Source organism: Pagrus major, chromosome 18 (assembly GCF_040436345.1).
Source record: "Pagrus major chromosome 18, Pma_NU_1.0".
In the NCBI taxonomy this organism is placed as follows: Eukaryota; Metazoa; Chordata; class Actinopteri; order Spariformes; family Sparidae; genus Pagrus; species Pagrus major.
The window spans coordinates 23,343,143-23,368,803 of NC_133232.1; the positions used below are offsets into that span (position 1 = coordinate 23,343,143).

The 25,661-nt window shown below is 41.6% G+C and overlaps 4 protein-coding genes across 8 annotated transcripts in view; 3 read left to right on the forward strand and 1 right to left on the reverse strand.

Annotated features, from left to right (window-relative positions):
* The first annotated feature begins 140 nt into the window (after positions 1 to 140).
* ccng1 (cyclin G1) lies at positions 141 to 4,978 on the forward strand. The gene is made up of 6 exons (XM_073486363.1): positions 141 to 346; positions 2,148 to 2,411; positions 2,506 to 2,759; positions 3,147 to 3,225; positions 3,526 to 3,636; positions 3,833 to 4,978. Exons 2-6 carry the CDS (start codon positions 2,148 to 2,150, stop codon positions 4,022 to 4,024), a joined length of 900 nt encoding a protein of 299 aa, XP_073342464.1. The 5' UTR covers positions 141 to 346; the 3' UTR covers positions 4,025 to 4,978.
* Positions 4,581 to 7,848, reverse strand: nudcd2 (NudC domain containing 2). Its single transcript, XM_073486365.1, has 4 exons — positions 7,438 to 7,848; positions 6,263 to 6,311; positions 6,024 to 6,175; positions 4,581 to 5,398 (listed from the first exon to the last, which is right to left on the reverse strand). The coding sequence occupies exons 1-4, from the start codon at positions 7,624 to 7,626 to the stop codon at positions 5,315 to 5,317; spliced, it is 474 nt and encodes a 157-aa protein (XP_073342466.1). The 5' UTR covers positions 7,627 to 7,848; the 3' UTR covers positions 4,581 to 5,314.
* gabra6a (gamma-aminobutyric acid type A receptor subunit alpha6a) lies at positions 7,557 to 17,122 on the forward strand. Of its 2 annotated transcripts, XM_073486361.1 has the most exons (11): positions 7,557 to 7,651; positions 7,886 to 7,973; positions 8,424 to 8,530; positions 8,615 to 8,682; positions 9,093 to 9,313; positions 9,407 to 9,489; positions 9,569 to 9,712; positions 10,592 to 10,744; positions 10,838 to 11,088; positions 13,686 to 13,927; positions 16,186 to 17,122. In XM_073486361.1, the coding sequence occupies exons 2-11, from the start codon at positions 7,963 to 7,965 to the stop codon at positions 16,205 to 16,207; spliced, it is 1,302 nt and encodes a 433-aa protein (XP_073342462.1). In that variant the 5' UTR covers positions 7,557 to 7,651; positions 7,886 to 7,962; the 3' UTR covers positions 16,208 to 17,122. The 2 variants fall into 2 exon arrangements, with proteins under 2 accessions (XP_073342462.1, XP_073342460.1); XM_073486359.1 differs by lacking the exons at positions 7,557 to 7,651; positions 7,886 to 7,973 and adding an exon at positions 8,210 to 8,347.
* Positions 17,123 to 17,364: 242 nt separating this feature from the next.
* The window catches only part of gabrb2a (gamma-aminobutyric acid type A receptor subunit beta2a), a 39,404-nt gene continuing 31,107 nt past the window's right edge, over positions 17,365 to 25,661 (forward strand). For all 4 annotated transcript variants that reach the window (XM_073486357.1, XM_073486355.1, XM_073486356.1 and 1 more), the window contains exons 1-3: positions 17,365 to 17,438; positions 17,568 to 17,668; positions 18,099 to 18,166. In XM_073486357.1, the coding sequence (XP_073342458.1) occupies positions 17,365 to 17,438; positions 17,568 to 17,668; positions 18,099 to 18,166 (243 nt within the window). The remainder of the gene's footprint in view (positions 17,439 to 17,567; positions 17,669 to 18,098; positions 18,167 to 25,661) is intronic.

A 25,661-nucleotide genomic window follows, 5' to 3' on the forward strand; every position in this document is an offset into this window, starting at 1 on the left:
AAGGGGCGGGCCTTAATCGTGAGTGGCTGCAATTTATCCAATTGAAATTGAAAGCCATTAACGTCATCCGTCGATGACCAATGAAAGCTCACCATGTTTGGGCATGGGCTTGGTTTTATGCCTGCATTAAAAGCTAAACTGCCCTTTTCCCCATCGCCTTACGCCAAGGGTAGGGGGGTGTGCATAGGCAGAAATTAACCTCTGCTTAAAACTTTCTTTAGTGAAAGTTCATACTTACACTTTCTTGTGTTTTAAACCTCTTTTCACCCGCTTGTTTCAAGCGCGCAGAGGCTTTTTGCAATTGCTGATTTTTCATAGTATCAAAGGCAACGTAACTTGAGCTAAGGTAAGTTGACCAGTCTTCTCTCTATTTCACGTTAAGTAGGCATGAGTATAACTTAGAGTAGTATTTGCCGATTAAAACATTAAAACACGTTGTTGTGAAGCTGTCTGGTGTTTAAAGGAAACTAAACTAACCCTGTGGACTTCGTAAATGGATGTAACGTTATGTTAGCATTAGCAGTTGTAGCTAATGGTAACGTCGTAAAGGTCTGTGTAGTCAGTCATTTCCCCTTCAGTGTTGCCCTCGTAAAGCATTACTTTCAATTGTTTTAATGCTAATGTTAAGTGTTACGGCTTAGCTACCACTGTACGGTTAAAAATGTGTTATAAAACTGGGGTTTGTTGTTGTCATCTCTGTGTTAGCTCTGCGTCGGTGTGTGTGGCAGGGACATGTCCTGACATGTCGCCCCGCCGCTCAGAGGCCTGCTCCTTTTGATATAAAGTCTCATGTTGTTACCAAACTTATCAAAAAATGTTCTGAAACATAGTGATCCTGATATTTTAAGACACTTGTATTAACCTAAATATGGTAAAGTACTGTTATCGTTTATGAGATACTTAGATGGACATGTTCATGTTATGTGTCCGTCATGTGTAACCCTGTCTAGTCCAGTTGAGTCCAGTTCAATGACAGCTGTTAGGTGAGGGCTTGTTACTTGATAGCTTACAAGTGTGGAAACGCTACCATCATGTCTCAAATACTCCTGAGCAATACAAAACCTTATCCCTAAGCCAGATCCTTTCAATTAAGTAAACTGCAGGAGTTTTCGATTCTAAACTGTGTTCAGCCATTTTTATATTGAAGTACAGCTAATCAGAAACGAACCAGTCATTGAGAAAACACCCACTTTAACAAAATGATTGCTATTAGTCAGGCACTATGACTTAGATCCTTTTGTTACAGAATATCATGTAATTTTTATTGATTATTTTCATTTGTTTTCTCCTATTGTATAAAGTACGCCAGAGAGTTGGCGTTTTGTGTAGAAGGAGATTTAAAAGGTTTGATAGCATCTGGGATTTGCTTATCTTAATTTTGTGTGACTGCTGTCCTTTGCTGGTCCCAGTTCTCAGATGCAAATTTCAGCTTCTCTGACTGTTACAGCTGGGTGAAACAGTTAGTGTCTCTACCTGCCCGGCCATCTTACAAACACTATTTTTTTTTTCTCAGAAACAGGGCTGCAACCAACGATTATTTTCAATAACCTGTCAATTATTATCCAGAGTGATTGGTTGTTTTATCTATAAAATATCAGGAAAGGTCAAACATGTCCATCATTGTATCTCCCCCCTTCAAATGTCTTCTTTTGTTCACAACACAACCTGGAGGTATTAATTTGACTACTACTGTGATAGAGGAGTAAAGAAACCAGAAAATATTCATATATAAGAAGCTGGAATCGGATAATTTTAACTAAAATTTTAACTAAATTTAATTAAAATATTAACTTAAACTAATTAATCAATCAAAATAAATGGCAAGTAATTTAGTAGTTGACAGATAATAAATCAAATAGTCATTGATGCTCTATTGCCCATCACAATGTCATATTTAAGCATCTATAGATGTGCAAATAAGACACTTATAATTGTAGTAATATGGTCAATTAGGTGATTAATTGACAAATCATTTCAGCTCTAATATTTAGAAATATATGTAGTCATACCCGTGGCTACAGATAATTATGTTTTTAGTCTTTAAAACAATCTTGTCCTATTATCAGTAGTGCGACTTGAAATTAAAATCATTGCATTTTTATTTGATTAAGTCAGTATTATTCAGCTCTGTTTCCTTGTCCACACAGATGATTCCTACAGTGACAGGACCTGGAGCACAGCCCTTCGCAGTTCAGCTGAAGGCCCTGACAGATCTGGAGGGCCGATACCAACCAAAGCTGAGCGGCCTGAGGCTCATCGAGAGCTCCCAGGACAATGGCCTCAGGATGACCACCAGACTGAGGGAACTGGAGGTGAAGGATCTGCTCTCCCTGACCAGGTTCTTTGGTTTCAGCTCAGACACGTTCTCGCTGGCCATCAGCTTGCTCGATCGATTCCTCTCTGTGATGAAGGTTTGTAAATACACGGATGCCTAAAAATTACACATTGTTGGTTTTCTAGAAAAAGATGGTCGTTTTATACTTCCATACTGTCTACCTTCCACAGATCCAACCAAAGCACCTGTCCTGTGTGGGCCTGTGCTGCTTCTACATCGCCATTAAGTCCTCAGAAGAGGAGAAGAACGTGCCTCTGGCCAACGACCTGATCCGCATCAGTCAGAATCGCTTCACAGTGTCTGATATGATGAGGATGGAGAAGATCATCATGGAGAAGCTCTACTGGAAGGTGAAGGCCCCCACAGCTCTCCGCTTTCTCCGCCTCTTTCACAGCCACATCCAGGAGCAGCTCGACGCTGAGAGGTAAGGACAGACGGTCACATCAACCTGCAGGGCTGAACCATGGCTCAACAAGATTATATTTACCCTACTAGAATGTGTCTTCTCGTATTTGGCTTTAAAGAGAATACTAGCCAAAAATATTTGAAAGACCAAAAGGCATAGTCTTATTTGAAATCATGTAGATGTTTGGACATGTGGTACGATAGGAAAACTAAAACATGAAAACCCTCTGTTTGAAGCATCACCAGTATTTGTGTTGTACTCAGTTTGTATATAAAAATAGCTTGACGACATTTTTTGTGATCAAATTTACTGGAGCAGATAAACGTCTTATCGAGTGAGCTCTGCCTCACATCCATCTTATATTAAGGTTGAATTCTTGACACTAAAAGCACTTTCTTCTTCCAGCAAGAAGATCCTGAGCCTTGAGAGACTGGAGGCTCAGCTGAAAGCCTGTCACTGCTCATTTGTCTTCTCCAAAATAAAGGTAAAAAATAACCGGTCTGCCAACATTTTTAATCTAATTACGGTTGGAATTATATTGTTTTAGATGCATTCATAATGTGAAAGTAGCATCCAGCTGTTCCACTTTGCTAACAATTTGATTGAAAATCAAACAGCTTTCATTCTGCATGTAAATTATTTTGTAGTGGTAATGCAGGTATAAAGCAGGCCATTTGTGTTGAATATTCTTTTCTAAAATGTGTTCGTCATTCTCTTAAACGGACATGTAAACTGTGTGTGTAGTTTTTTTTTAATCATCTGAACCTATACCGTCTCTCTGCAGCCATCTCTGCTCGCCATGGCTCTCCTGTGTTATGAGGCTCAGGAACAACATGACCCTGAGGACACTGACAAAATATTTGAGGCCCTAAAAAGTCTGCAGCAGCAGCTGAATGTGAGTACCAACTATAGTTACAATCTTCTCAACTGAACTATTCAGAAGTAATGTTTTATGATTTAGTTAGTTATAGTGTTTTTTTGTTTGGTTAGAGGCCAATCATGTCTTAACACGATGTAGAGATCGTTTCCCATTAAGGTAGGGAATTGACAATTTCTAATCTTTCCCCTCGCGTGTTATGTCTTTTGTGCAGATAAGAGATGGGGACCTGGTTTGTGTGCGGGAGCTGGTTGGAAAATGCCTGGCTGAATATGCCACCACCAAGTGCTCCAGGCCTAACACCCAGAGGCTTCGCTGGTGTATTTCGGGAAGAACTGCACGTCAGCTGAAGCACAGCTACTACAAGATCACTCATCTTCCCACCATACCTGAGTCAGCTTATTAAACCTGAGGGTACAAATAGGTGACCTTGCATGCAGAGAAAAGTAACAACAGTCCCCAAATCTTTGTTCCGATTGGACATTTTTGGGTGACTTTCTTGCAGTGTGGTTTCCTAGTACAGCCCAGTTATTTTCCTTACAGATCTTCATCGTAGATGATGGATTTCTTTAAGGAAAAGTTTAGAATGTAACGGTTTTCCTCAAGTTTGTTCGTTGTCATACATTGATCAAGCACATTGCATTTAATCGGCCTCAATGATGATGAGTAACACTTATCTACTACCATCCTGCTAAGTTTTACTTTCCTGGTTGAGTTGCTTGCACAAGTGTACAGTATGTTCTTGTTTAAATCCGTACCAAGGTGTTTGGTTTTCCTTGAACGGGTTGCTGGTTTTAAGCTCATAAGTATAGAACCACCTAGGTCCTCAGTCCACCATGTGGAAGAGGAGGGAGAAGGATTTTGTGAACAGCAAAAATGGAACCAAGAAATCGGGCCCGAAATCCTTAACTCCCACCCTAGGTTGCTAAACTGTCCTGAATGCACACTCCTACCCAAGGTGATGAATTTTTGTTTTTTATTTTGATGGCGAGGGAGCTCCGGTTTTCTCCGGTGAAGTGAGGCTAGTGACGATCTCCTCATGTATGGCTAACCATACTGTGCTGAAATGTCAGCGGTTACAGATGAGTTGTTTTCACAGACTTGTGTGTACACAGAGTGAAGCACCACATGTGTTATTGATTTCAGTTGTCAATTATGCAGAGAACACAAAAAAAAAGATCATTGCAGTGGAAATGTGGATTGGAAGTTGTCTTGCATTTTCTTTGCCAGATTTCCTGTCTAGTTTAAGTTTCTTTAGTGACAAAAACAAAATGTGTTCTCAAATTCAAATGGCTAATTGAACACACCATCTGATTAACCTATATACTTGTACCTTTCAATAAAACTTTATTGAAAAGCCTCTGCTGTGTACAATTCCTCATTATTAAAAAAACAACTTCTCACTGGCTTTTATCAACCAGATAGAACAATCCTTGTCAGCTGTTCTGCCACTTGCCAAATCAGGCCTAAACAATAAGTCCTTCACAGCCCAGATAACACAGATCAGAAGGTTGCTGTAAAAAATATCTTTGTTGATCAATAATTTGGTCAACATTTGAGTTCTTCTGAAGGCAAATCTTCATGGTTTCTCGTCACAGAAGATCTGATAAAGCCACTGCATGTCTTGGATGTCCTCAGTATTGTTCTTTAGTGAGGCATCTCCACCATGTAGTGGGTTTTGACATCATGGCACTGGTCACTTCTGTAAATTGGAAAAGTCCGGACCACCACCAGCAAAATTCCCAGAGATCTCTGCACCGCTGAAGTCAAATCCAGGATTCTAGCAAAGAGGAAGTTCAATTAGGTCATATGGTACATTTCTTTATATTACTAATTCACACTATAAAATTGATCATATCAGCGATGCTCTGATGATGAATATAAATGGTGAAAAACACATCTGCTGTTGCTTTATACATCTTAAAACATTCCCAAACCACATAGCAAATTTTTGCTGCCAGTTTTTTTAAAAAGACACACTATTAGGGTAATTTAAACTAATTTAAAAACTGTAAATTACAGTTAATAATAACAATGTTATGGTTGAGAATTATTGAAAAACAATCCTTTGACCAGTAAGACTGCTTGACCACTTGTTAAGAGGAATTCCTGATTCCATAAATTAGCATTTTATTAACACAGCTGCAGACTTGATGGCTTATTATCAAGTGAGAAACCCACACGCATTTATTGATGGCTTGTCTACATTTATATCTACATTATTACAAAACAAAAATCAGCCAAAGAAGTTCATCACAACCTGGCAACCCAAAATGTGTTATTATGAATGGCTTGTAGCTGATCAATGATACATTAATAAATAATTCAAAAACCAGGCATACATCCAAGTGGTAACCTGTAACAACAACTTTTTAACACACACCATGACGCTTAATTAAACCAACCTCCCGCTGGAACCTCTCCAGTGTGAGCTTCCTCTGCATCTGGTCCTGGACCCAGGCATTCGCACAGTACTCCCCCTCCAGCAGGGAGGACCAGCAGTTCCCGGCCTCTCTGTTAGTCTTCATCAGAACTATCTGAATGAGACACTTGTCCTCTGAGCAGACAAAGACGTAAACAGGGGTGAGATGAGCGTGGTTTTGTACATTTAAATCCAAGTTACTTATAGAAGTGTGAAACCTACCTAGTGTCCATGTTGCTTCGTCGGACACGGTTGTGTCACACAACTTTCCCTGTCAGAATGTATAAAGAAGAGATTGGGGATAATATTCGCTCACATTAGAACTGAAACGATTCATCAATTAATTGTCAACTATTAAATTAATCGTCAGCTATTTTAATAATCAATTAGTTGGACAAAACAATCTGATTCCAGCCTCTTAAATGTGAATACTTGATGGTTTCTTCACTTCTCAATGACATTAAAGTGAATGTCTTTGGGTTGTGGACAAAACAAGACAATTAAGGGTGTTTTTCACAGTTTTTTTAATTTTTTTATTTTATAGACCAAACAGCTAACCGATTAATCAAGAAAATGATCAACAATGGAAATAATCGTCAGTCCATTAATGTCATCATGCTATGACGTGGCAAAAAATGTCAACTGTAAGTACTTTCATTTTCAGTAGGGGTTGACGATATGGCTTTTTCAGGACTGATAGCGATTATTAGAAATCAAGGAGACTGAAAACCAATCTTTGGGACTGATATTCATTTGCAGTAAAAAAGAAAAGTTTCAATCTACCAGTGATGAAATAAAAAAAGTACTATTTACTCATGTACTGTTTTACAGTACAATTTTAGGTACTTTACTTGAGTGTTTCCTTTTCTGCTACTTCAACCTTCCTCTACTACATTTTTCTTGATACATTTAGTTACTAGTTACTTTGCAGATTCAGATTATTCTGTGTTTATATGCTATTAATTGTGACATGTTACCAATTAGATTTTGCTGTGGGCAGGACATTGTGAGAGAAGATGTTGCATCAAAGCCAAAGTAGCACATTTTTATATTAGTTTGTTTTATCTGCAATCTGACAGAAAAATCAGACACCGATAATCAGAAAATGCTGAATATCGGGCCGATAATCGGTCTACCCCTAATTTTCAGTGTATTACTTTAGAAATTAAAATATTCTTTATAGTGACCTGAATACAAAGCAAATGCAGTTTTCTCTGCCATATTTAAGTTTTATGTTTATGATTTAATCATTTTTGTCAAAGAGTGAAAAAGGGACAAAGGTCACATATTTTACTTCCTGTTGACCAACTAGCAGACAAAACTTTCACTGACACTTTCCTCAGAGAGACGTTCAATGAGAGATGAAAACACTCCCAGGAATCACCTGAGGAGCTCACCTTGATTATTTCCTCCCCTCTGACACGCAGCTCAATGTCTCTGGATCCCAAGTGGCACTTGACCTCTTTAGCAGATGTCCCGTGAGGCACATTGACTTCGATGAAGACCTCCTCCATCGTCTGGTACCAGGAGCCCCAGGGTGTCTTACAGGGGACGACACCGCTCCTCTCCTCGAAGTGCACCGACATGCTGCGACTTGTCACCGGCTGACAGGTCGGCTAACGTCAGCTAACTAACTTACACTGTATGTAGCTAGCGGAGAAGTTATGCTAACAGTTTGCTACGCGGCTAATCGTTACCACTCTTGAGCCATCTACTGCTTCATGGGACGGTTGTTATGAACACCTGTGGTTGAATTAGTTTCAGTATTTGTTGGCGGTGCTGTCTCTCTGCATGTTGTTGTGCCCCTCGCTTTCTCCAAACTTCTTCTTCTTCTCTACATTTCAGTTCCGGTTGTGAACAGCACCGCGGCCGCAGCGCCCCCTGCTGGCCACTACTGTGAACTACAACACGAAAAACTTCACATGAGATACAGGTCATAGTTTGTGTCGGTGATTTATTCTCATTAGTGTAGTGTAACTTGATGAGTTCACTTTAGTTTTTATTTGTTTTTTTAATTATTTTACTTTGACTTTAGTGGAAACCAATAATATCCCTTGTTTGTCTAAAAATGGAGTGGATTTGCTAATCTGTTAATTGGATTACTGCTGCCTCCTCTGTCCTTATGTACACCTACCAGTCACTTTAACGACGCTGACACAGTGTCTGGCTCTATTTTCTTGACTCCCCTCATACACTATTATATTAAGTATGAGTTGTTCAGAGAACTGACTGCAAATTTGGGAGATAAATGCTGCCCATGATGGCTGTCTTGACACTAACTTTAGTTACTTTTATCTGCTGGATAAGGTAAGTCTTGCCTGTCTGCTTGACCATATGTTAAAGTGTAATGAGCCTGGGAGTTTAAACGTTTGTTTCTCTGCAGTCTTGGTAATGTAAGTGGAAATGAGAAGATTAACTCGGACAACATCACTCGCATTTTGGATCGACTTTTGGACGGTTATGACAACCGACTGCGACCTGGATCTGGAGGTAATACAGACTTTACATCCTAAAGATTCACTAATAAAGACTTATATATTGTGAGCATTGTACAGTTGTTAATTACTGTTGCAGGCGGTGTCACAGAGGTGAAAACAGACATCTTTGTCACCAGCTTTGGACCTGTTTCAGATGTGGAGATGGTAAGATACTGCTGCTGTAAAGAGATGTATGTGTGCTGACTGTGAGAGACAGGAGCGCTTCACTGACCACTGAACGCCTGCCTTATGGGCAATCTGCCATGAGACCATCTAATAAGCTTTAATCTGTTTGACCAGCCCTATAACTGCATTATTGATGGCCTCCACATCAATATGACAACATGTCAGACAGAGGGAATGGCTGAATGGATTGATTAATGATTATGTGGGATGAGTGGCATCCATCATTGCCTCATCATCTCTTCTCACCTTCCACTGCAAGTTGAAAAGGCTCTTTAGTGTAATGCATGCGCATGAGTGACAGGGACTTGACAAAGATCTAAAATTTAGATTAGTATAGTTCATCGAGAATAAAGCTTTACATCCACTGACATGTTATGTTCATGCATCAGGAGTACACCATGGACATGTTCTTCCGTCAGATGTGGGTTGATGAGCGGCTAAAGTTCGAGGGCCCCACTGAAATCCTGCGGCTGAACAACAAAATGGTGGATAAGATCTGGACGCCTGACACGTTCTTCCGAAACTCAAAGAAGTCTATCTCTCATAACATGACCACACCGAACAAACTCTTCCGCATCATGCAGAATGGGACCGTCCTCTACACCATGAGGTTATTTCACATTGTGCAGTTATTGTCGTGTTGACGAGATCTTTTGTGGACACTAAGATATCTTAGGCTTGTGTCTGTGTGTTCTCTTGTCAGACTGACAATCAGCGCAGAGTGTCCAATGAGACTGATGGACTTCCCCATGGACGGACACTCCTGTCCTCTCAGGTTTGGAAGCTGTAAGTATAACAGATGTGTCCAGATTCACAGATGTGTCTGATGTTGGAGTTTTTTTTCTAACTGCCTTTGCGTTTCCAGACGCCTACACAAGCAGTGAAATCATGTTCACTTGGAGGAAAGGGCTAATAGCATCTGTCGACTGTCCCCCGGAGTCCATCAGTCTTCTGCAGTATGATCTGGTGGGACAGACGTTGTCCAGTGAGGTTTTCAAATCCAGCACAGGTAATGCTCACTGTCAGCTACCACACTGCTCTTCTCATGAAGACATTGATACTGAAGTTTAATTAAAAAATTCTCACGAGCTGATGAATCTGAAATGGAAAGATGTTAAATGAGTCCCTTCATTGGTGTCCATCGCTCCTCTTACAGTAGAGTCATTAAAAAAGCAAAGACTTCCTTGAGCAGCCATGTAGTGTAAGATGCTTAAGCGGTCAGGCCTAATGCGTACGGTGTGCCTTAAAAAAGAACTATGGGGTTTAAAGCCCAGTGAATGCACTGACAGAAAGGAGGAAGGATGGAGTAGTGTGTGTGTGTGTGTGTGTGTGTGTGCGTGTGTGTGCATTTCCTCTTTTCACCAGAAGAAGAAGTGCTCCCCTGCTGTGAACCCAGCAGATTCCTGGAATAGAGAGGAAAAGGATGAGGCAGGCTCCAAAACGTAGTGATGATACCCATTTAGAAAACAGAGAGAGAGAACCACTGAGTGTGTGTGTGTGTGTGTGCGTGTGTGCATGCCTGACGCAGCGTGTTTCTGGTCTGTGAATATCTGCATGCATGTGTTTAGACAGAGCAGGGCAGTGTTACGCATAGTGACACTGCCTGCTCTCCTCCTCCCCCCTCCTCACTCGCTCCTTCCTCCTGACTTTATCCCATTTCCAAATGTCTGCTCCTCCTTCCCTCCTCCTTTTTGTCCTTCTCCTTCCTCTTGTCTCTCACATGCTGCCTCACAGTTTGCGGGCTATTCCACTCCTAACAGCAGCGATATATCTTTATGTTTCTCTCAGCAGCTATTCTGTTTCAAGGGCAGGCAAGGGCATCCATTGTGTGCTACCCTGCTCAGTCCCTCGGGGGTTGCTCTCTTCACACGTTCTGTTTATCTTGCAGGTCACTACTCTGTGCAGGTGGTCCATTTCCACCTGCAGAGGAAGCTGGGCTTCTACCTCATTCAGACTTACATCCCTCTTATAATGGTTGTTGTGCTGTCACAAGTCTCTTTTTGGATCAACAAGGAGTCTGTTCCTGCACGCACAGTTGCTGGTACGCTCCCCCCTTCCCGCCAATGTTAATGAGTACTTGTCATGTTTGATAATACATCTCCAAATGTGTTCATAAATGCTCTTCTTCCTTCAGGCATCACCACAGTGCTGACCATGACCACCTTGAGCATCAGCGCTCGTCAGTCACTTCCCAAAGTAGCCTATGCCACCGCCATGGATTGGTTCATCGCCGTGTGCTTCGCCTTCGTGGCGTCGGCCCTCGTCGAGTTTGCAGCAGTTAACTACTTTGCCACCCTGCAGGCCAACCGTCTGAAAAAGCGTAACGTTAGACAAGACAAGCTGGAGGTGTTGGCTACCGGCAGTGAGGATAGCGACACAGTTTCGGTGAGCAGCTGATTTTCTGTAGTAACAGTAAAGAGTAAGATTAATTTTCGCTGTCATCAATCAAACACAAGGATCATTTAACTGAATGCAACACATGTCCCTGCACCTTTCTGTGCCAATTTAAAGCAACATTATGTAACTTTTAACTTAAAATAACAGCTTCTAAATCATGTCGGTGGTTCAGTGTCTTGTAGCTTGTTGCTTTAATATCAAGTGTAACCAGAATAACAAACAAAAGAGCAGGGTTGGGTCAGATTAGTTTGAAACGTAGTCACTTACTGGACATACATTTCATGGCAATTATTTGAATTAATAATGTAATCCATTGGATTACAAATAATGTAATCTTATCTGAATACTTTTGGATTATTTTTGGATTAATTCGAAACCAAACATTGGAAATATTCCACAAATATTATTTTTCTCTCTTTAAAATAAAATGCATGTTGAATATTTAGCATTGACATTTTGGTCAAATCAAATAACCCTTGAAAAGATAATACAATACAACATGTGGGATGCTTTTTTAATAAATTCCATATTCTAGAGACATCAAGAGATCATTTTTCACAATATAACTAAAATCTAATTACCCAGTTAATCTTGGCTGATTACAGTTACTCATTCATTGTAATCTGATAATCTGTCATTGTTTTGTAGCGGCGGTGGCAGCGGTTAATTTGTTTCACGTCTGTCACTGTTGGTCTTAGTTTTGGTGGTTGGTAGCATAAATGTTGTTTATTTTGGTTAATCGATCACGATTAACAGGCTATTTGTAGCACTGGGCCTTAAGCTTGGTGGTGTTTTTTTTGTTTTGTTATCTAGTTTTTAAATATTCAATTTCCCATGTTATCCAGCTGTAGTGGTCATGTTCTTATCACTCCTGAATACATGTAGAGGAAACAGTTTATGAGTTTTACTGGTTTGGTTTGCACATTCAAAATAATTTCTCTTTTTGCTGTTTCAGGTCATATGTTAAAAATAAAATAATGTAAAATGGTAGATAAAATGTTATATTAGAATTTAAAAGCTCTTGAAGACAGAGTTTTTAAATAATCATCACTTAGAGTGAAAGTTTTGAAAAACAACATCCTACTTTCTATTTATTTTTAGTTAATTCTTAGTCGATTTTCCTTTTTAGGTCTGTGTGGGTGTGGTTTGATCCCATTTGACTGAATGTGCTGGCAATATAAGCAAACAATCTGACCACTGTCTTCGCATTTTGATTCAAAACTGATTGATGCATGGAAATATGTGACTTCATCAGAAATCATCAGTGTGAACAGCACGAATAGAAATAGAGAAACTCTTCTGTGAAATAATCACTCAGAGTAAGATGTTAATCAGGACAATACCTTTACAGGCCCTTTAAAAGTAGAAATGTAGCTAATAATTCAGGGAATAGCTTCATTTTTCAGGTAAGACCGAGATGTGTAAGTTAAAAAAAAAGACATCTAAAACAAAAGATGTTGAATATATTTCAAAGGTCATAAAAAAGTTGGACATTTTGGGAGATATGCTTCCTCAACTACCATCAGCAGCCTGTTAGCTTACCTGGTTAGCTCTCTGTTTCCCCGTGTTCCTATAGTTATTGCTAAGCTAATTATCTGCTAGCTTTATATAGAAACACATTTACCATACAGAGAGACAAGACGTCTACTGGCCAGAAAGCAGCTAAGCTTAATTGGTCTCTTGTATCCATCCACATTTTCCAGTTTTTTTTTGACAGAAGTCAGTGATCAGCGCAGTAATTCAGTGTTTTTCTGGTTATAAACAGGGATAAATACTTCTGAACCTCCATATCTGTTACCTTGACTATTGGATAGTAGATTTTGTTCCAAAACTTGCGACCCGCTCGGCAACATGAGCTTCTGCTATCACTTGAAGAAGGGGTGTGATTTGTATCACGTGGCATCTCCGATACATTTACATAGCTAATAATGGTGAATGGAGGTAGAGTCTCCTCACTGTCGCAGGGAGTTTGATGCAGTGATGCTTATAATGAACAGGAAGCCAGCAGACTCAGATGCAGGGGAAAAAGAAATCAAGCCACACATAGGAGGTCTTTTCTATGCATTTCCAAGTAGTCACCCTGCCTCCTCCGTTCTTCCCATTCAGGGCACACCACACATTAAATAGTAATACGTGCTGTTGTAGTGCTCTCATCTCGAGCTATATGCTTTATGCTAATACGGTAAGCCACCACGGCGTCCTCCTGGGATCTGTCTCACGTGTAGGGCTCATGGTTGGATGCTTTAAAAATAGCCTCAGTGTGAGAACAGAGAACAACTCCAACACTCCTCCCTGCATAATCTCCCAACCATCCTATGGGCATCCAGCTAACTACCTGCTGCGTTCTATAGGGATGTTGGCATGCTATCTTGAGAGGACTCTCCTGTGGGAACAAACATTACTTCCAGGCTTATATACATGACTCCAGCATGTTAAAGTTATCATATATGTACTTGCTGGCCAGTAATTCTGTGGTTTTTTTTACCACCTACCCCTTTTTTCATTTCACTGAGCAGAAATCCCACACTAACCCCAACTCACCTCTTCCTGTTTTCCTCCAAATCATCCCGCCCCCATCCCACCAGTTGGACAGCAGCCCTCAGGAAGGCCTGAAGAGGAGAAACCACTCGGTGTGTCGCAGCGAAATGGAGGTTCCACCGGTGCCCATCTTCCTCCAGCAGGGCTCAGCTTTTCCTCAAATCCCGCAGCTGGCCGGCACCAGCCCCATAGACGAATACGCCCGCGTCCTCTTCCCCCTGACCTTCGCCCTCTTCAACCTAGTCTACTGGTACATCTACCTGGCCAAGGACACCATGGAGAGCGCCAGGTACACCAGTCACATTTAATCACCATGGTACATTTACATCTGTCTTGGTACTGTTATAAGTGTCTGATGATATTCTTTATTTTTACTATTAATTCAAACCATATGCGAAATGGACCGAGTTGTCTGTGTAGCCAAAGCCTGATGTGGCTCTTTGAGTCGGAAAGGAACACGGTTGCAGATTCACTTCTTCCACCACCATCCTGAAACTGTCCCGAAAAACTATTTCAACCGTCCTTAAAGCGAATATAAACACATTAAACTACAGTTCACTGTTTCACGCTTCATGTTCCTCCGCACAGAAAGTCTCAGTCCTGCTGTGTGTTTAGCTCTATTAGCCCCATTAGCTGTAAGCTATTAGCTTCGAAGCTGTTTGCTCCCTTAGCCAAACACACTGCAGAACTCTGCTGCCCGACGGCTGCTAACAGCTAACGAGCTCTCCTGCTGATTTCAACACAGATGTATTGTTCAGAATAGGGCTGTCGTGATATCATATTTTCACTACATGACTAAAAAAATGAATTTACGATAACGATTTCATCGCAGAATCTACTCGTGCTGCAGGTAGAGTGTCTCGCTGTCGTCCTTCATATCCTCCGACATGATTTTGTGTGGCAGTAGTAGCCACGCGGTGTGGTAGTAGCTAGCTAGTTACTGCTTCTTCCTTCTACCTTTGTATGGCAGGTGGAAATCAACGTTAAAGTGCATAAAGTGAAGATGAAAAGAATGGGAATTATTTGATCTTCTTACAAGATATTATCATCGATATTTATATTTAATTTTAAAATATCACGGTTAGCATTAATAGTGACATGTCGCGAAAACACTAGTTTTTCATAATCTGATCATCGCAGGCAGAGCGAGACTTTGCACAGGAAGTCAGTCAATTAAGGGAACTTGGGATGCATCCAAACAATACAGGACAATAGGTGTTTGCTCTTGGCTGGCAGCCCAACATGAGGTTTCAGTTTTCATGGGATTAAACCCGCGACGCCATTTAACAGGTTGAATATATTAATCAGTTATAAAAAAGTTTCACATTGTTTCATCTGAATAAGACCTAAAGATCTGAGGAGAAAAAAATGTCTAATATAAACATAATGAGTCCCAGCCACTGACGTGAACATACATGCTACCAGTGTTTTTTTATCCACGATCATGTCTTCAGTCAGCTTCCCTTTTGGAGTTTCACCTCTAACCTTTTGAGTCTTGCGTGACAAGGCAGCAGATCCAAAAAAGCCTTTCATGCATCCTAGTAAAAATAGCAGAGACACACTTGGAGGGCATCCAGCATCCTTGTACAAATGAGGTAAAAAGGGAAAAAAAAGATCAGACAGTGGACGTTTAGAGGATATTTATGCACACTTCCTTTGTATCTCAGAGAGCCACAAACCTGTCTCACTGTGCTCTAATTATGATAGCTTCAGTGGAACAATAACTACCCACAGTTTTTTGTCAAAGACTTTTATCTAGGCAGTAAAGACATCAATAATTTCTAATGCCGAAACAGCCTCGGGAGTTGTAAGCAAAAAAAAAGAGAGAGGAGAATGATGTTAGGTGGCGTTGTTGCTGCATTGACGCCAGCACCGTGGCTTTTATCATCATCATAGATTTAGAAACAGGGCTCAGTTAATTTGAGAAGAAAAATATGCATCAAGCTCTCATCTCTTTTATATGAAGGTTTACCTGAGGGCTGGCAAACCCCCAGCCGTTTTAATGACAACTCCTGGTTCTCCATGGGGAAAATAAAGCCAGAGCTTACTTTGTACATTAAGCACATGAAAAAGCGACTATTCACTTTCCCGCTTATAAGTGAGCCACTTATAGAACACAAAGCTCCATGTCCAAGAAAGAAAGAGAGAGATAGAGCGCAAAAAGACAGAGAAAAGGAGAGAGAGACAGGGGGAGAGAGAGATGTGTTATGTAACACTGGGGAGTGCAAATCTGCTCATCATGCTTCTCATGTTCCTGTCAGAGAATTTTTATGGTTGTTTTGTTTATAACGTTCTGCAGAATAATGAGGGAGACAAGATGGAGAGCATGGGAACAGCTGCATCACATCCAGTCCCTTTACATACATTTTCACATTTAGTCTCTCGCTCGGTACTTCTGAAGAAGGCACCGGGACGACAGGGAGCACAGTAACAGTTTGGGCTGTGCAGTAGTGCTGCAGATAGAGAGTCTGTGCATGTGGGAAGAGAAGACAGGGTTTCTGTACGCTCCTCTCACATCCTGTGCTCGGCTGTGTTCTGCTCTTGCAGGGACGTGGAACTTCCCAACTAACGGGACCTGGGAAAGGGCGCATGCAGCCGGAGAGACCTTCAGCATCCAGCCAGCCTCACCTCACCCTCCTCTTTCTGTGTGTGAACAAGCTCTCAGCAGTCACCCCGCTCTCATCTGACAGAGGAAATGAATCAGAAACTCATTTATTCTCCTGCCGCACATCTATTCATTTCACAGGCTGTGACCACTGCCCACTTGTGTTCTGATCAGTCGCTGAAGAGCTGCCTTTCACGGGCCTCAATCACTTTAAAGCGTACACACAACAACTTCTCGGGGGCCCCTCGGACCGAGACACACACACATACAGTATGCATGACGCTTAGGCACACACAAACCAAGAAACACATCAAAAAGAAGTGGATGATATAATCTATGATGGCTGTAACTGGTGGTGATGCAACAGTGAACCAATGCTTTCAGAAGCCTGCCCTCTACAGAAGCACAGCTCCCACTACAACAAGATCAAAGGCAATTTAGAGGAGGCTCGCATCCCTCCCCGCGGCTTCAAAAATGTACTCAAACCTGAGAAAATGAATTGTGGGATTGTGTTTTCCATCCCACCTTTCTGCTCGGGCGCTCCGGTGCTCCCTCTGCACTTTCACATCCACTGCAGGTCCCCTGAAAACATCCCAGCGAACAGTCCTACATAACACCCATGGGTGTGGATGACATTAATTTTCTATTTTTGCGTGGATGTTGCATTATTGTTGGGTGCAGGTGTTTGTATGTAAGTCTCTTTTCAGCCACTTGTAACATTAAAAACTGAGGGAATAAACTTGATCTCAACTTGACATTCTGACCGCTTTAACCCTGCGGTGCATCCCATTGTTTGACCTTGTCGGGGTTAATCTCTCCATGTATCAAACATGAGAATAAAGCAAAAAAAAACAAAAAAATAAAATAAAATGAAATCTACGCTGTTGTTGTTCATTTCACTCCTGGCATGAACGCTTGTTTCTTCATTACGCACAACCACTTGTCCCTTTAATATTTTTCTCTGCAATGGAAACTGCTCATCCACCATCATCAGTCTCCACTCTTTGATCTTGGGCTGGCTGCACGCATGCGCCTCTCATTGGCTCCTCTGCACCGTGTGGAGTAAGTTGGATGTGCGCTCTCCTCACTCGCATCGCGAAACCACCTCAAAAACTGTTGCGATGGGGAGGATCAGGAAAAACCACTTTGGGATTTTGACTTTTTCCTTACTAGTGACTTCTGTCTGGGCTCAAGGGTAAGCTCCTTTCGCATGTTTTTGCCCTCTTGTCTCGCATGTCATGTACAGCCTCTGTTAAAGCGTGCCTGGCGTGTGTTATTAATAAGCTATTCTGCATTACACCACCTTCTTTTTTCCCCTCCCCAGCGTCAAGGATATCAAAGATCCGAGCAATATGCCTCTGGTAAAAGAAACAGTGGACAGACTGATGAAAGGATACGACATTCGGTTGAGGCCAGATTTCGGAGGTAACGAGGAAAAAAAATGAAAAACTGAATGTGATGTTTTCACGCCCGCCTGACGTGCAATACATGTTTAATGAATCGCAAAATCTGCTTTTTCATTTACATAATCATCCCTTCACAGCAAATAGGCCTTTCCAATTACGGCTCCATGAGAAATGATGTGCATATCTCGGGCTTTTAACGTGATCGATCCTCCCTCATCAATGTTTGATCACCCTCCCCCGCTTCAAATAAAGATGAAAATTAACAGCATTTAGATAAGCTGCGTGTGAAAACATGATTTTTTTTTTTTCATGCTCGGGCTGATGATGCACAAGTCTCCTGTAGGTGGAGGGGAGCAGAGAGGAACCTGAGCGCGCGTCACGAATTTGTTAAATTTACATGATGGGGAATAATTCATGTATGTTGTATTAACGCCTCCTCTCCTTCACAGGTGCGCCGGTGGCCGTGGGGATGAATATAGACATAGCCAGCATAGACATGGTGTCTGAAGTCAATATGGTAGGTGCATCTTCATCGTTATCATGTTGCCAATTGGTGCCTTCGCTGGCACGGCTTGGAACACCTCTGAAGTGGGCTACTTTAGCGCGGGTCAGTGTGTGTGTGTGTGTGTGAGAGAGAGAGAGAGAGAGAGCCAGGTTTGAGGCGTCTTGTGTGGATACATTTTACCCGGGTAAAAAAAAAAGAGAGAGAGAGAGAGAGAGAGCGTGTGTGTGTGTGTGAGAGAGAGAAGCTTCCGTTCCCAAACACATCATCGCCATCCTCCTCTCAGTCTCCGCATTTGCAGCTCTGGTGTGTTGCTGCATTTGAATTCAAAACACACACTCACTGGCGCACTCGGACGCACAGCCCCGGCTGCGCGCGCGGAGGGCTGCATGTGTGTATGTGTATATGTGTGTGTGTGTGTGTGTGTGTGTGTGTGTGTGTGCTCCTGACTGCTTCACGTTGTCAAGCCTTGGTGGTGTAATTTTGTTGACACGCACCCCCTCCTCCTCCTCCTCCTCCTCCTCTTCCTCCTCCTCCTCATGCAGTTACCTACAAAATGAATAAAAACACCCTCTTCTTCTTCTTCTTCTTCTTCTTCTTCTTCTTCCTTCTTTCTTCTTCTTCTTCTTCTTCTCTAAACTGGCATCATTTTCGAGGCTTTTATTATTATTATTATTTTGAAATCATTCCCCGACCAATCACATCATCTCTACGTAAATGATCTTCCCCCTACTTGTCAGTTGACGTAAGCAATTTGTTAATAATACATGTCTGGTCACACACAGCATTGCAACCCAAAAAAAAAAAAAAAAAGAGGAAGAGGAAAAAAAATGGGCTTGAGCGCTCTTGGTGCACAAAGATGAACGTCATGTGTGACTTGGAGAGGACAGGGGGAAAAGTTCAACAGCCCATGCAAGAGCACCACCTATTGATCCACTTGACAGACAGACAGACAGACAGACAGACAGACAGACAGACAGACGGCATCCCACAAGATGGCAATGTTAACTACCTCAGTGTAGATCTGCTGCAGTGGATCCAGTGTGGAATATGTGGTCCTGGATGCATTCAGAGGAAGATATGAAGGGCATGTCTTGAGTGTGAGAGGAGATGATTTACAAAGCAGCCTCTCCATGGAGCAACATAATAGAGATGTTATATAAGAGCATTAAAAACAAGTTTGCCAGTACGACTGGAAGGAGACGTGTTTTCTATTATTAATCGAGCCATTTTCAAGTGCTTGTTAATTTTTGGCCCATCTGAGTTTTGATTCTGGCAGCCTGTCGAATGTGTGTATCTGTTGCTGCTGCTGCTGCTGCTGCTGCTGCTGCTGGTGGTGGTGGTGTGGGTTGTGGTGGTTGTGGTGGTCATTTTGATTAAAGTGCAGTGGATGAGTTTTCAGCACATAAACAAATATGTGAGTTCTGCTTCGGATGAGGGAAGGCGCTGAACGGTCAGAGCTTTCCCTTTGATGGAAATGATTTATTTTGGTGGAGGATGCAGCCAGAACGGAAGTGCCTTGGGGGTCCGGGGAGATTTGAAATAGAAACCCCTCACTCGCTTTCGTCCTCTCTCTCCCTCTCTCTCTCTCTCTTTCACTCTTTCTCTCTCTCTCTCCCTCCTCCGTCCTTCCCTCCCACCACTTTGACTGGATCCCTGGCTGTGACTCTGGGCTCAGCAGCCATGTAATCCACCTCTGCCTTGCTCCAAAGGGTTATCTTACTTAAGAACTAGGCATCTATGTAAGCATTCATCTGGAAAAAAACACTGCTTCGTACATCCGTGTGTGTGTTTGCGTGTATGTGTGTGTGTGTGTGTAAAACAAAACACAAAACTGTGCACAAACAGTGAATGGCGACTGACGTCATGCAACTCCCTGTGGCTATGAGAGAGCGTTCATCTCGCTCATTTCTCGGAAAAGCTCGCCCTGCCAGATCTGCACAGGCGTCCCTCAGACACGACTGACAAATTTAGACTAAAAGTAAAAAAAAAAAAACACAACAACCCCAAAACATCCAAGACCTCAGCGGACCTGTGTTCCACACGTTGTTGTTACCTTGTGAAAAACCCATCCTGCGACTTACATAACAGGTCGGAATCTCCTCCTCCTCCTCCTCCTCCTCTCCTCGTCCAGCTCTCTTTGGCACAATGGAGGACAGGATTGATCTCAGGGAAATCAATAAAATCACCGTGCAGCGTGATCACGAGGATGGAGTCGGTGACCTGTGCTCGGTGCGGGGCCGCTTTGATCTTCCTCATCAGGGGCAGCCGCTTTTAAGATTAAAGTGCTGAGAGGGAAAACAACACGGGGAGGCGAGGATGAAACCGGTGAAGGCAGTGAGGAACAGGGTGGGAGAGAGGTGAAGGTTACTGTGATCAGTTTCACCGTCTCCATTAATGATGTTCTACATTCTGGTGGTGGAGGCTGAGGAAATATTACAAGAGAGCAGGAGCTTCATTAACCCCTCAGGATTCAGTTTTCTCTCCTGTTAAGTGGCTTTAAGGTTGGAAAGATCCTTCTGCACTGCTCCTGTGATTTTCAAAAAACGGGAAATACTCAAACCCAATATGGCTGCACAATTTGATCAAATGGATCTTCTCTAGATATTTTGTGCATCATTTTATCTGAATGTTCTTCACATTTTGGCATGAAATATTTGGTGTTTTAGAAAACATTGGGATGTCTGCTATGATTTAAAATGTCCGCAGTATTTGGCTGCACAGCGTGAGTCTGTAACGACTGGCTCAGTGGTGCTTCAGGGAGGTTTGAGGGGTTAAAGACAAGGCTCTCTAATAAACGCCCGCCACTAATCTATCAATTCTTTCCTTGATCAGTTGTCTCCACAAGTGAAAATGTCAATGATAACTTCCTAGATCTCATGTTGTTTTGTCCCATCAACAGTCCAAAATTCTTGATTTTCAGTTTATTTCCGTGAAAACATTGACAAGAATCACATTTGAGGAGCTGTAACTAGATTTCTTTTAGTCACTTTTGCTTAAAAAATCACTTAAACGATTAATTTAAAATTAGAGTTAAAATACTGAGAAAGAATTAAAGTGCTGAGTCGGTTTCATATAAAATAAGTCAACGTACCTGAAGATGCCCATGAAGATGATAAAACTGGTCACAGAAAAAAAAACGTTCTTCGGGCCGAGCGAGAAGAGGCATTGTATAAAAAGCCTTTAATAAGTCAGGCTCACTGGTTAAAGGGTACGTCCACAAATGTAGATTCAGTCATTCTCTACTCAACCTCGTGCCGATGCAAAGTCAGATAAAGTTTTGCTTCACAGCAAAACAGCGTCGCAGCATTCTCCTAAACAACTGCAGTGGACGACTTGTTTTAAAATGTAAAGAAACAAATGAACATAAAATGGCTCCATGCAGCTCGCCCGGCGTAATCCAAGTCTCTGGAAGCCCAGAGATCCAAAATTGATTTGAAAAGACGTTATTCACGCTATTTTTAAAGCTGAAATCTAAACTGTAGCTGCTAAGCTAAACATGTTAGCATGCAGCCCATCAACCACGCATTGTGGTTGTAAATAACGTCTTTTCAAAACACTTTGGGATCTTGTAGTTTCTGGAGACTTTGATTTCACAGAACAAGCTGTGTGGAGACATTTAATGTTTTTTTCCAGTTGTTTTTTTACATTTAAAACAAGTCCCGTCTACTTCAGTTGCTTAGAAGAATGCTGTTGGTGTGAAGTCTAGAAATGTTTTGTGGACAACAAAACTTCACCCAACTTTTCACTGGCATGGAGGTGAGTAAATAACGACAGCATTTTCATTTTTCTGTTAATTTATCCTTTAAAGTGTTGATCCACAGGGTTTTAATCCAGATGGAAAAGGGTCAAAGTTTTACATTTAAAGTAGATTCTTGTTAATCTGAATTTGTTTTGAAGAAAACTGAACAACCAAATCCTCAGCAGTTACACTCGATTCCAAATGAAGTGTGAATTTTGCACCGATGTGTTCGAACATGAAGGAAAATGGAGTAATTTGCTGTCAGAAGTGACAGAATATGAGTTGAAATCAGTGTTTGTGAGCCGTCCGCCATCATGACGGTCAGCAGGTTTCAGTTTGTAGACTGTTGCTCGCTCCTCTAATTAAAGATAAAAATGCCTCTGGTGGAGAATGAACTCTGCATTTTGGTCGGGGCTGATTGAAGCCATTGTGGCATTTTTCTTTTACGCTGACATGAAGGGCATGATGGTTGTCGAGGTGGTGTTTGGGTATGAAATGGGATTTGTAGTTCTGCTTCTTCTCTCTTGCTCTCTCTGTGTTATGTGCATATGAGCTTGGTTTCTCATGTGTATACGTGCCAACGCGGAGTCATTTTTCTTTTTGTGCACTCCCGTGTGATCCGCGACGATGGCCCGTCGAGGCAAAGGTCAGCCGTGTTGTCGGGCAATAAAAATGTGCAGGTCAGTCAGCGCCGAGGTAGAACCCTGTCTGCATGACATTACAAATGTGCTATTTTGAGAGGGAAGTGTCCTCCGAGTCCGAGGTGTGACCACACATCCTCGCTGGGTGGGCTGTGCTGACTCACTGGGGTTAGTGCAAAATATGGCACAGATATGATATCATGGCCGAGACCCCCTCCCTCCTCATCCCATCCTCCCGTTTATCTTTGCTGTTCAGCGCTGGCATCTCGCTCCATCACTCATCTCCCTCACTTAGCAGCTGAAATTGCATTTGCATAATGCTGTTTGTTTTTGCTGAAATCACAGATCCAGGAACCGAACCCTGGTTACGGTGCATTAAAAAGTGTTCTGCACACAGCCAGTGCAGCTGATTAAATACAAGTGGAGTCTGTTGTCTCAGCGATGCATCAGTGCTGCATAATAACATCTTCAGCATGCATCCATATGTTGAGTACGGCTACAATATACACTTCGAGGCTGGAGTGAGGTAAATGAGTATTTTCACTCCTCGTCTTCTCTCCATCCTGCTTGTTAATTACATGTAAAATACCTGAGGTTGGTGGTTGTTAAGAGGCACTGCCTGTACTATAATACTGCTCTCTGAATGTTAATTAGCTGGCTGTGAATTAAAAGATTTAAACAAACCAGCTGTGGTGGCTTCTGGGATGGAGGAATTAGTGGGGCGTGAGCGTTCCCTTTATTATGATCATTATCCTGACAAGCGCTGGTTTCTTTACATGAGTAAGGGGATCTGACCATCAGTTAACAGTGTGTGTGCATGTGTTTGTGTGTGTACGTGCGTGTGTGTGTGTGGGGGGGTGATGACCAAAGGGAACGCGATGCGGGCCTCGACGTTATGAGATGCAGCTTCTTGTGTCTGTGAATTAGCAACCATTTTGATCTTGTTTGTCCAAACTGATCCTGTTCCATTTTATTTTCAGCTTGTGGAAAATAAGCTTGTGTTATTTTTACTCAGTGTTGCCATGACAACGCAGCCTTTTTTGGTGGATCTCGGGAAGTCAAGGAAAAGCAAATAAGGCCTCTCTTTTTCTAGGGACTTTTTCAAGGTTTTAAACATTTGTGATCCAGGTGAAGGTTGCTGTTGTTTTTTGTTGATATTTTGCAGTTTATTTTTTCATAAATGCTGATGATGCGAGAGATTTCCTTTAATGTTAATGGTTGTAGTACCTTCAATAGGGCTGCAACTAAAGAGTATTTTAATGATGGATTCTTCTCAATAAATGGATTCGTCTTTTATTCTATAAAATGTCTGAAAATAGTGAAAAACCACAGTTCACCAAATCCAGGGCTGAGGCCAAGGTAGCAGAAATACAGAGGTCCTACACCATCCCATAGTAAAAAAATCCTATTAATTAAGTTCTTTTATTATTTGCATTTTGTTTGTACCTCTAACTGTAGGTTTATTTTCTGTAAATTTTTTGTCCTTACGTGTTTATTTGCTGAACTAAAACCAGTCAAATTTAAATGTCCTACAAGGAGTGTTTCAATTTAATGCTTATCACTGACCTACATAAGCAAAGAAGATCATTAGCAAGAAGTCTGGCTGTTTCTCTGTGGTTATTATAGCTATCTCAATACCTGTCACCAGATCGGATTCTGACTTATCCAGGTCGGAAATGTCGTATATAACTTTGTCCATAAAGGCCACCAACGTTTCCTGTAGAAGTTTATTGTATTATGTGTAAAAAAGGCCTCAAATCAGCCTGTAAAAATCCCAACAATGCAAACTCCCTCCACGTTCCTGAAACACCCCACGACCCTTAGTGTCCTCCTGATCATGGCCACATTCACATTACTTTTTGGTCGAACAAACCCCCTTAAACTCAAACATATTCAGTTTACACATATTAAACACGGAGCTGAAAATGACCACATTTTAAAGGCTGGGTCCTGCAGATGTTTTGCACTTTTGCATATTAAATGACTTAAATAGCAGCTGGTCAGGGGAACAGGAGGAAAACCAACCCACTGTGACATGTTATTTTACATAGTAGCTATAGCAATTATTTTATAAATGGTACTGAAATTTGGCAATGTTCAATTTCAACCAATTACTATTTTATCCCTCTTGACTCTTAATAATAGAGGAGGAGTGGCCTCACCAAACCGTCATCAAAGAACTACTGGCGACAAAAAGCTGACTGTTGTGTCGCTGCAATACAGCTGACAGCCAGCTCTCCATACCACGAGGTGGCGGTAGTATTTTACCGTCATTCAAAAAGAGAAACAGGAAGAAGAATCTGGACTTCGGATATACCAACTGTTGTAATGTTAAGCAGCATTTGTCTTCCACTTTGATACCGCTCTTGCTAATAAAGTAAACTCATGCAGATCTAGTCAAGAATATGTCTGATAAAATGTTGCAAATGGCAGAGAGGAATGTATTAAAATATTATAATAAAATAACAATGATGACACAGCGCGGGGTTAACAGGTTAAAATCATAGCAACAATAAAACAGATGAGGGCAGAGAACCATAAACCAGTGTGTCTAATAGAAAATAAACAATAAGGACAAACTGCACTAAATGGGTGAAATCAGAGATACTACAGCGACAGGCAATCAATCAATCAGTGGAGTAACTGTTATTACAAATCTTTATTTTGTGTCACTTCTTTTCTGTTTCAAGAGTTGCTACAAAAAAACATTTTTATACAGATATATTCACATTTTTTAAAAACATTTCAATAAAATGTAATGCAATAAAAGTCTCTTTGTTGATCCGGCGCAGCTTTGACTCTGCCTGCTCTGTTTGCTCTGCTGAGCTTTCCAAAAAAAAAAAGAAAAAAAGAAAAAGCTTAAGACAAGAAAGCAGGTTGTCCAGAACAATGTCATTAGTTATGCTGAGTGGACACATGGAGTAACAGATTAATATGGTCAGCAGCAATAATTACAGCACAAGAACAACACTTAATCCTGCAGCTTTCTTACATGCACGCTGGGCTCTCTGTTCAATGTTTAGTCTGCAGTGCCGGGGTTAATTTAAGATAAAACAACGTCAGAAGAGACCCCGAGCTTTAAAAAATAACAGACCACATCAGATTTGAAAGTGAAACCTGGTGGTGA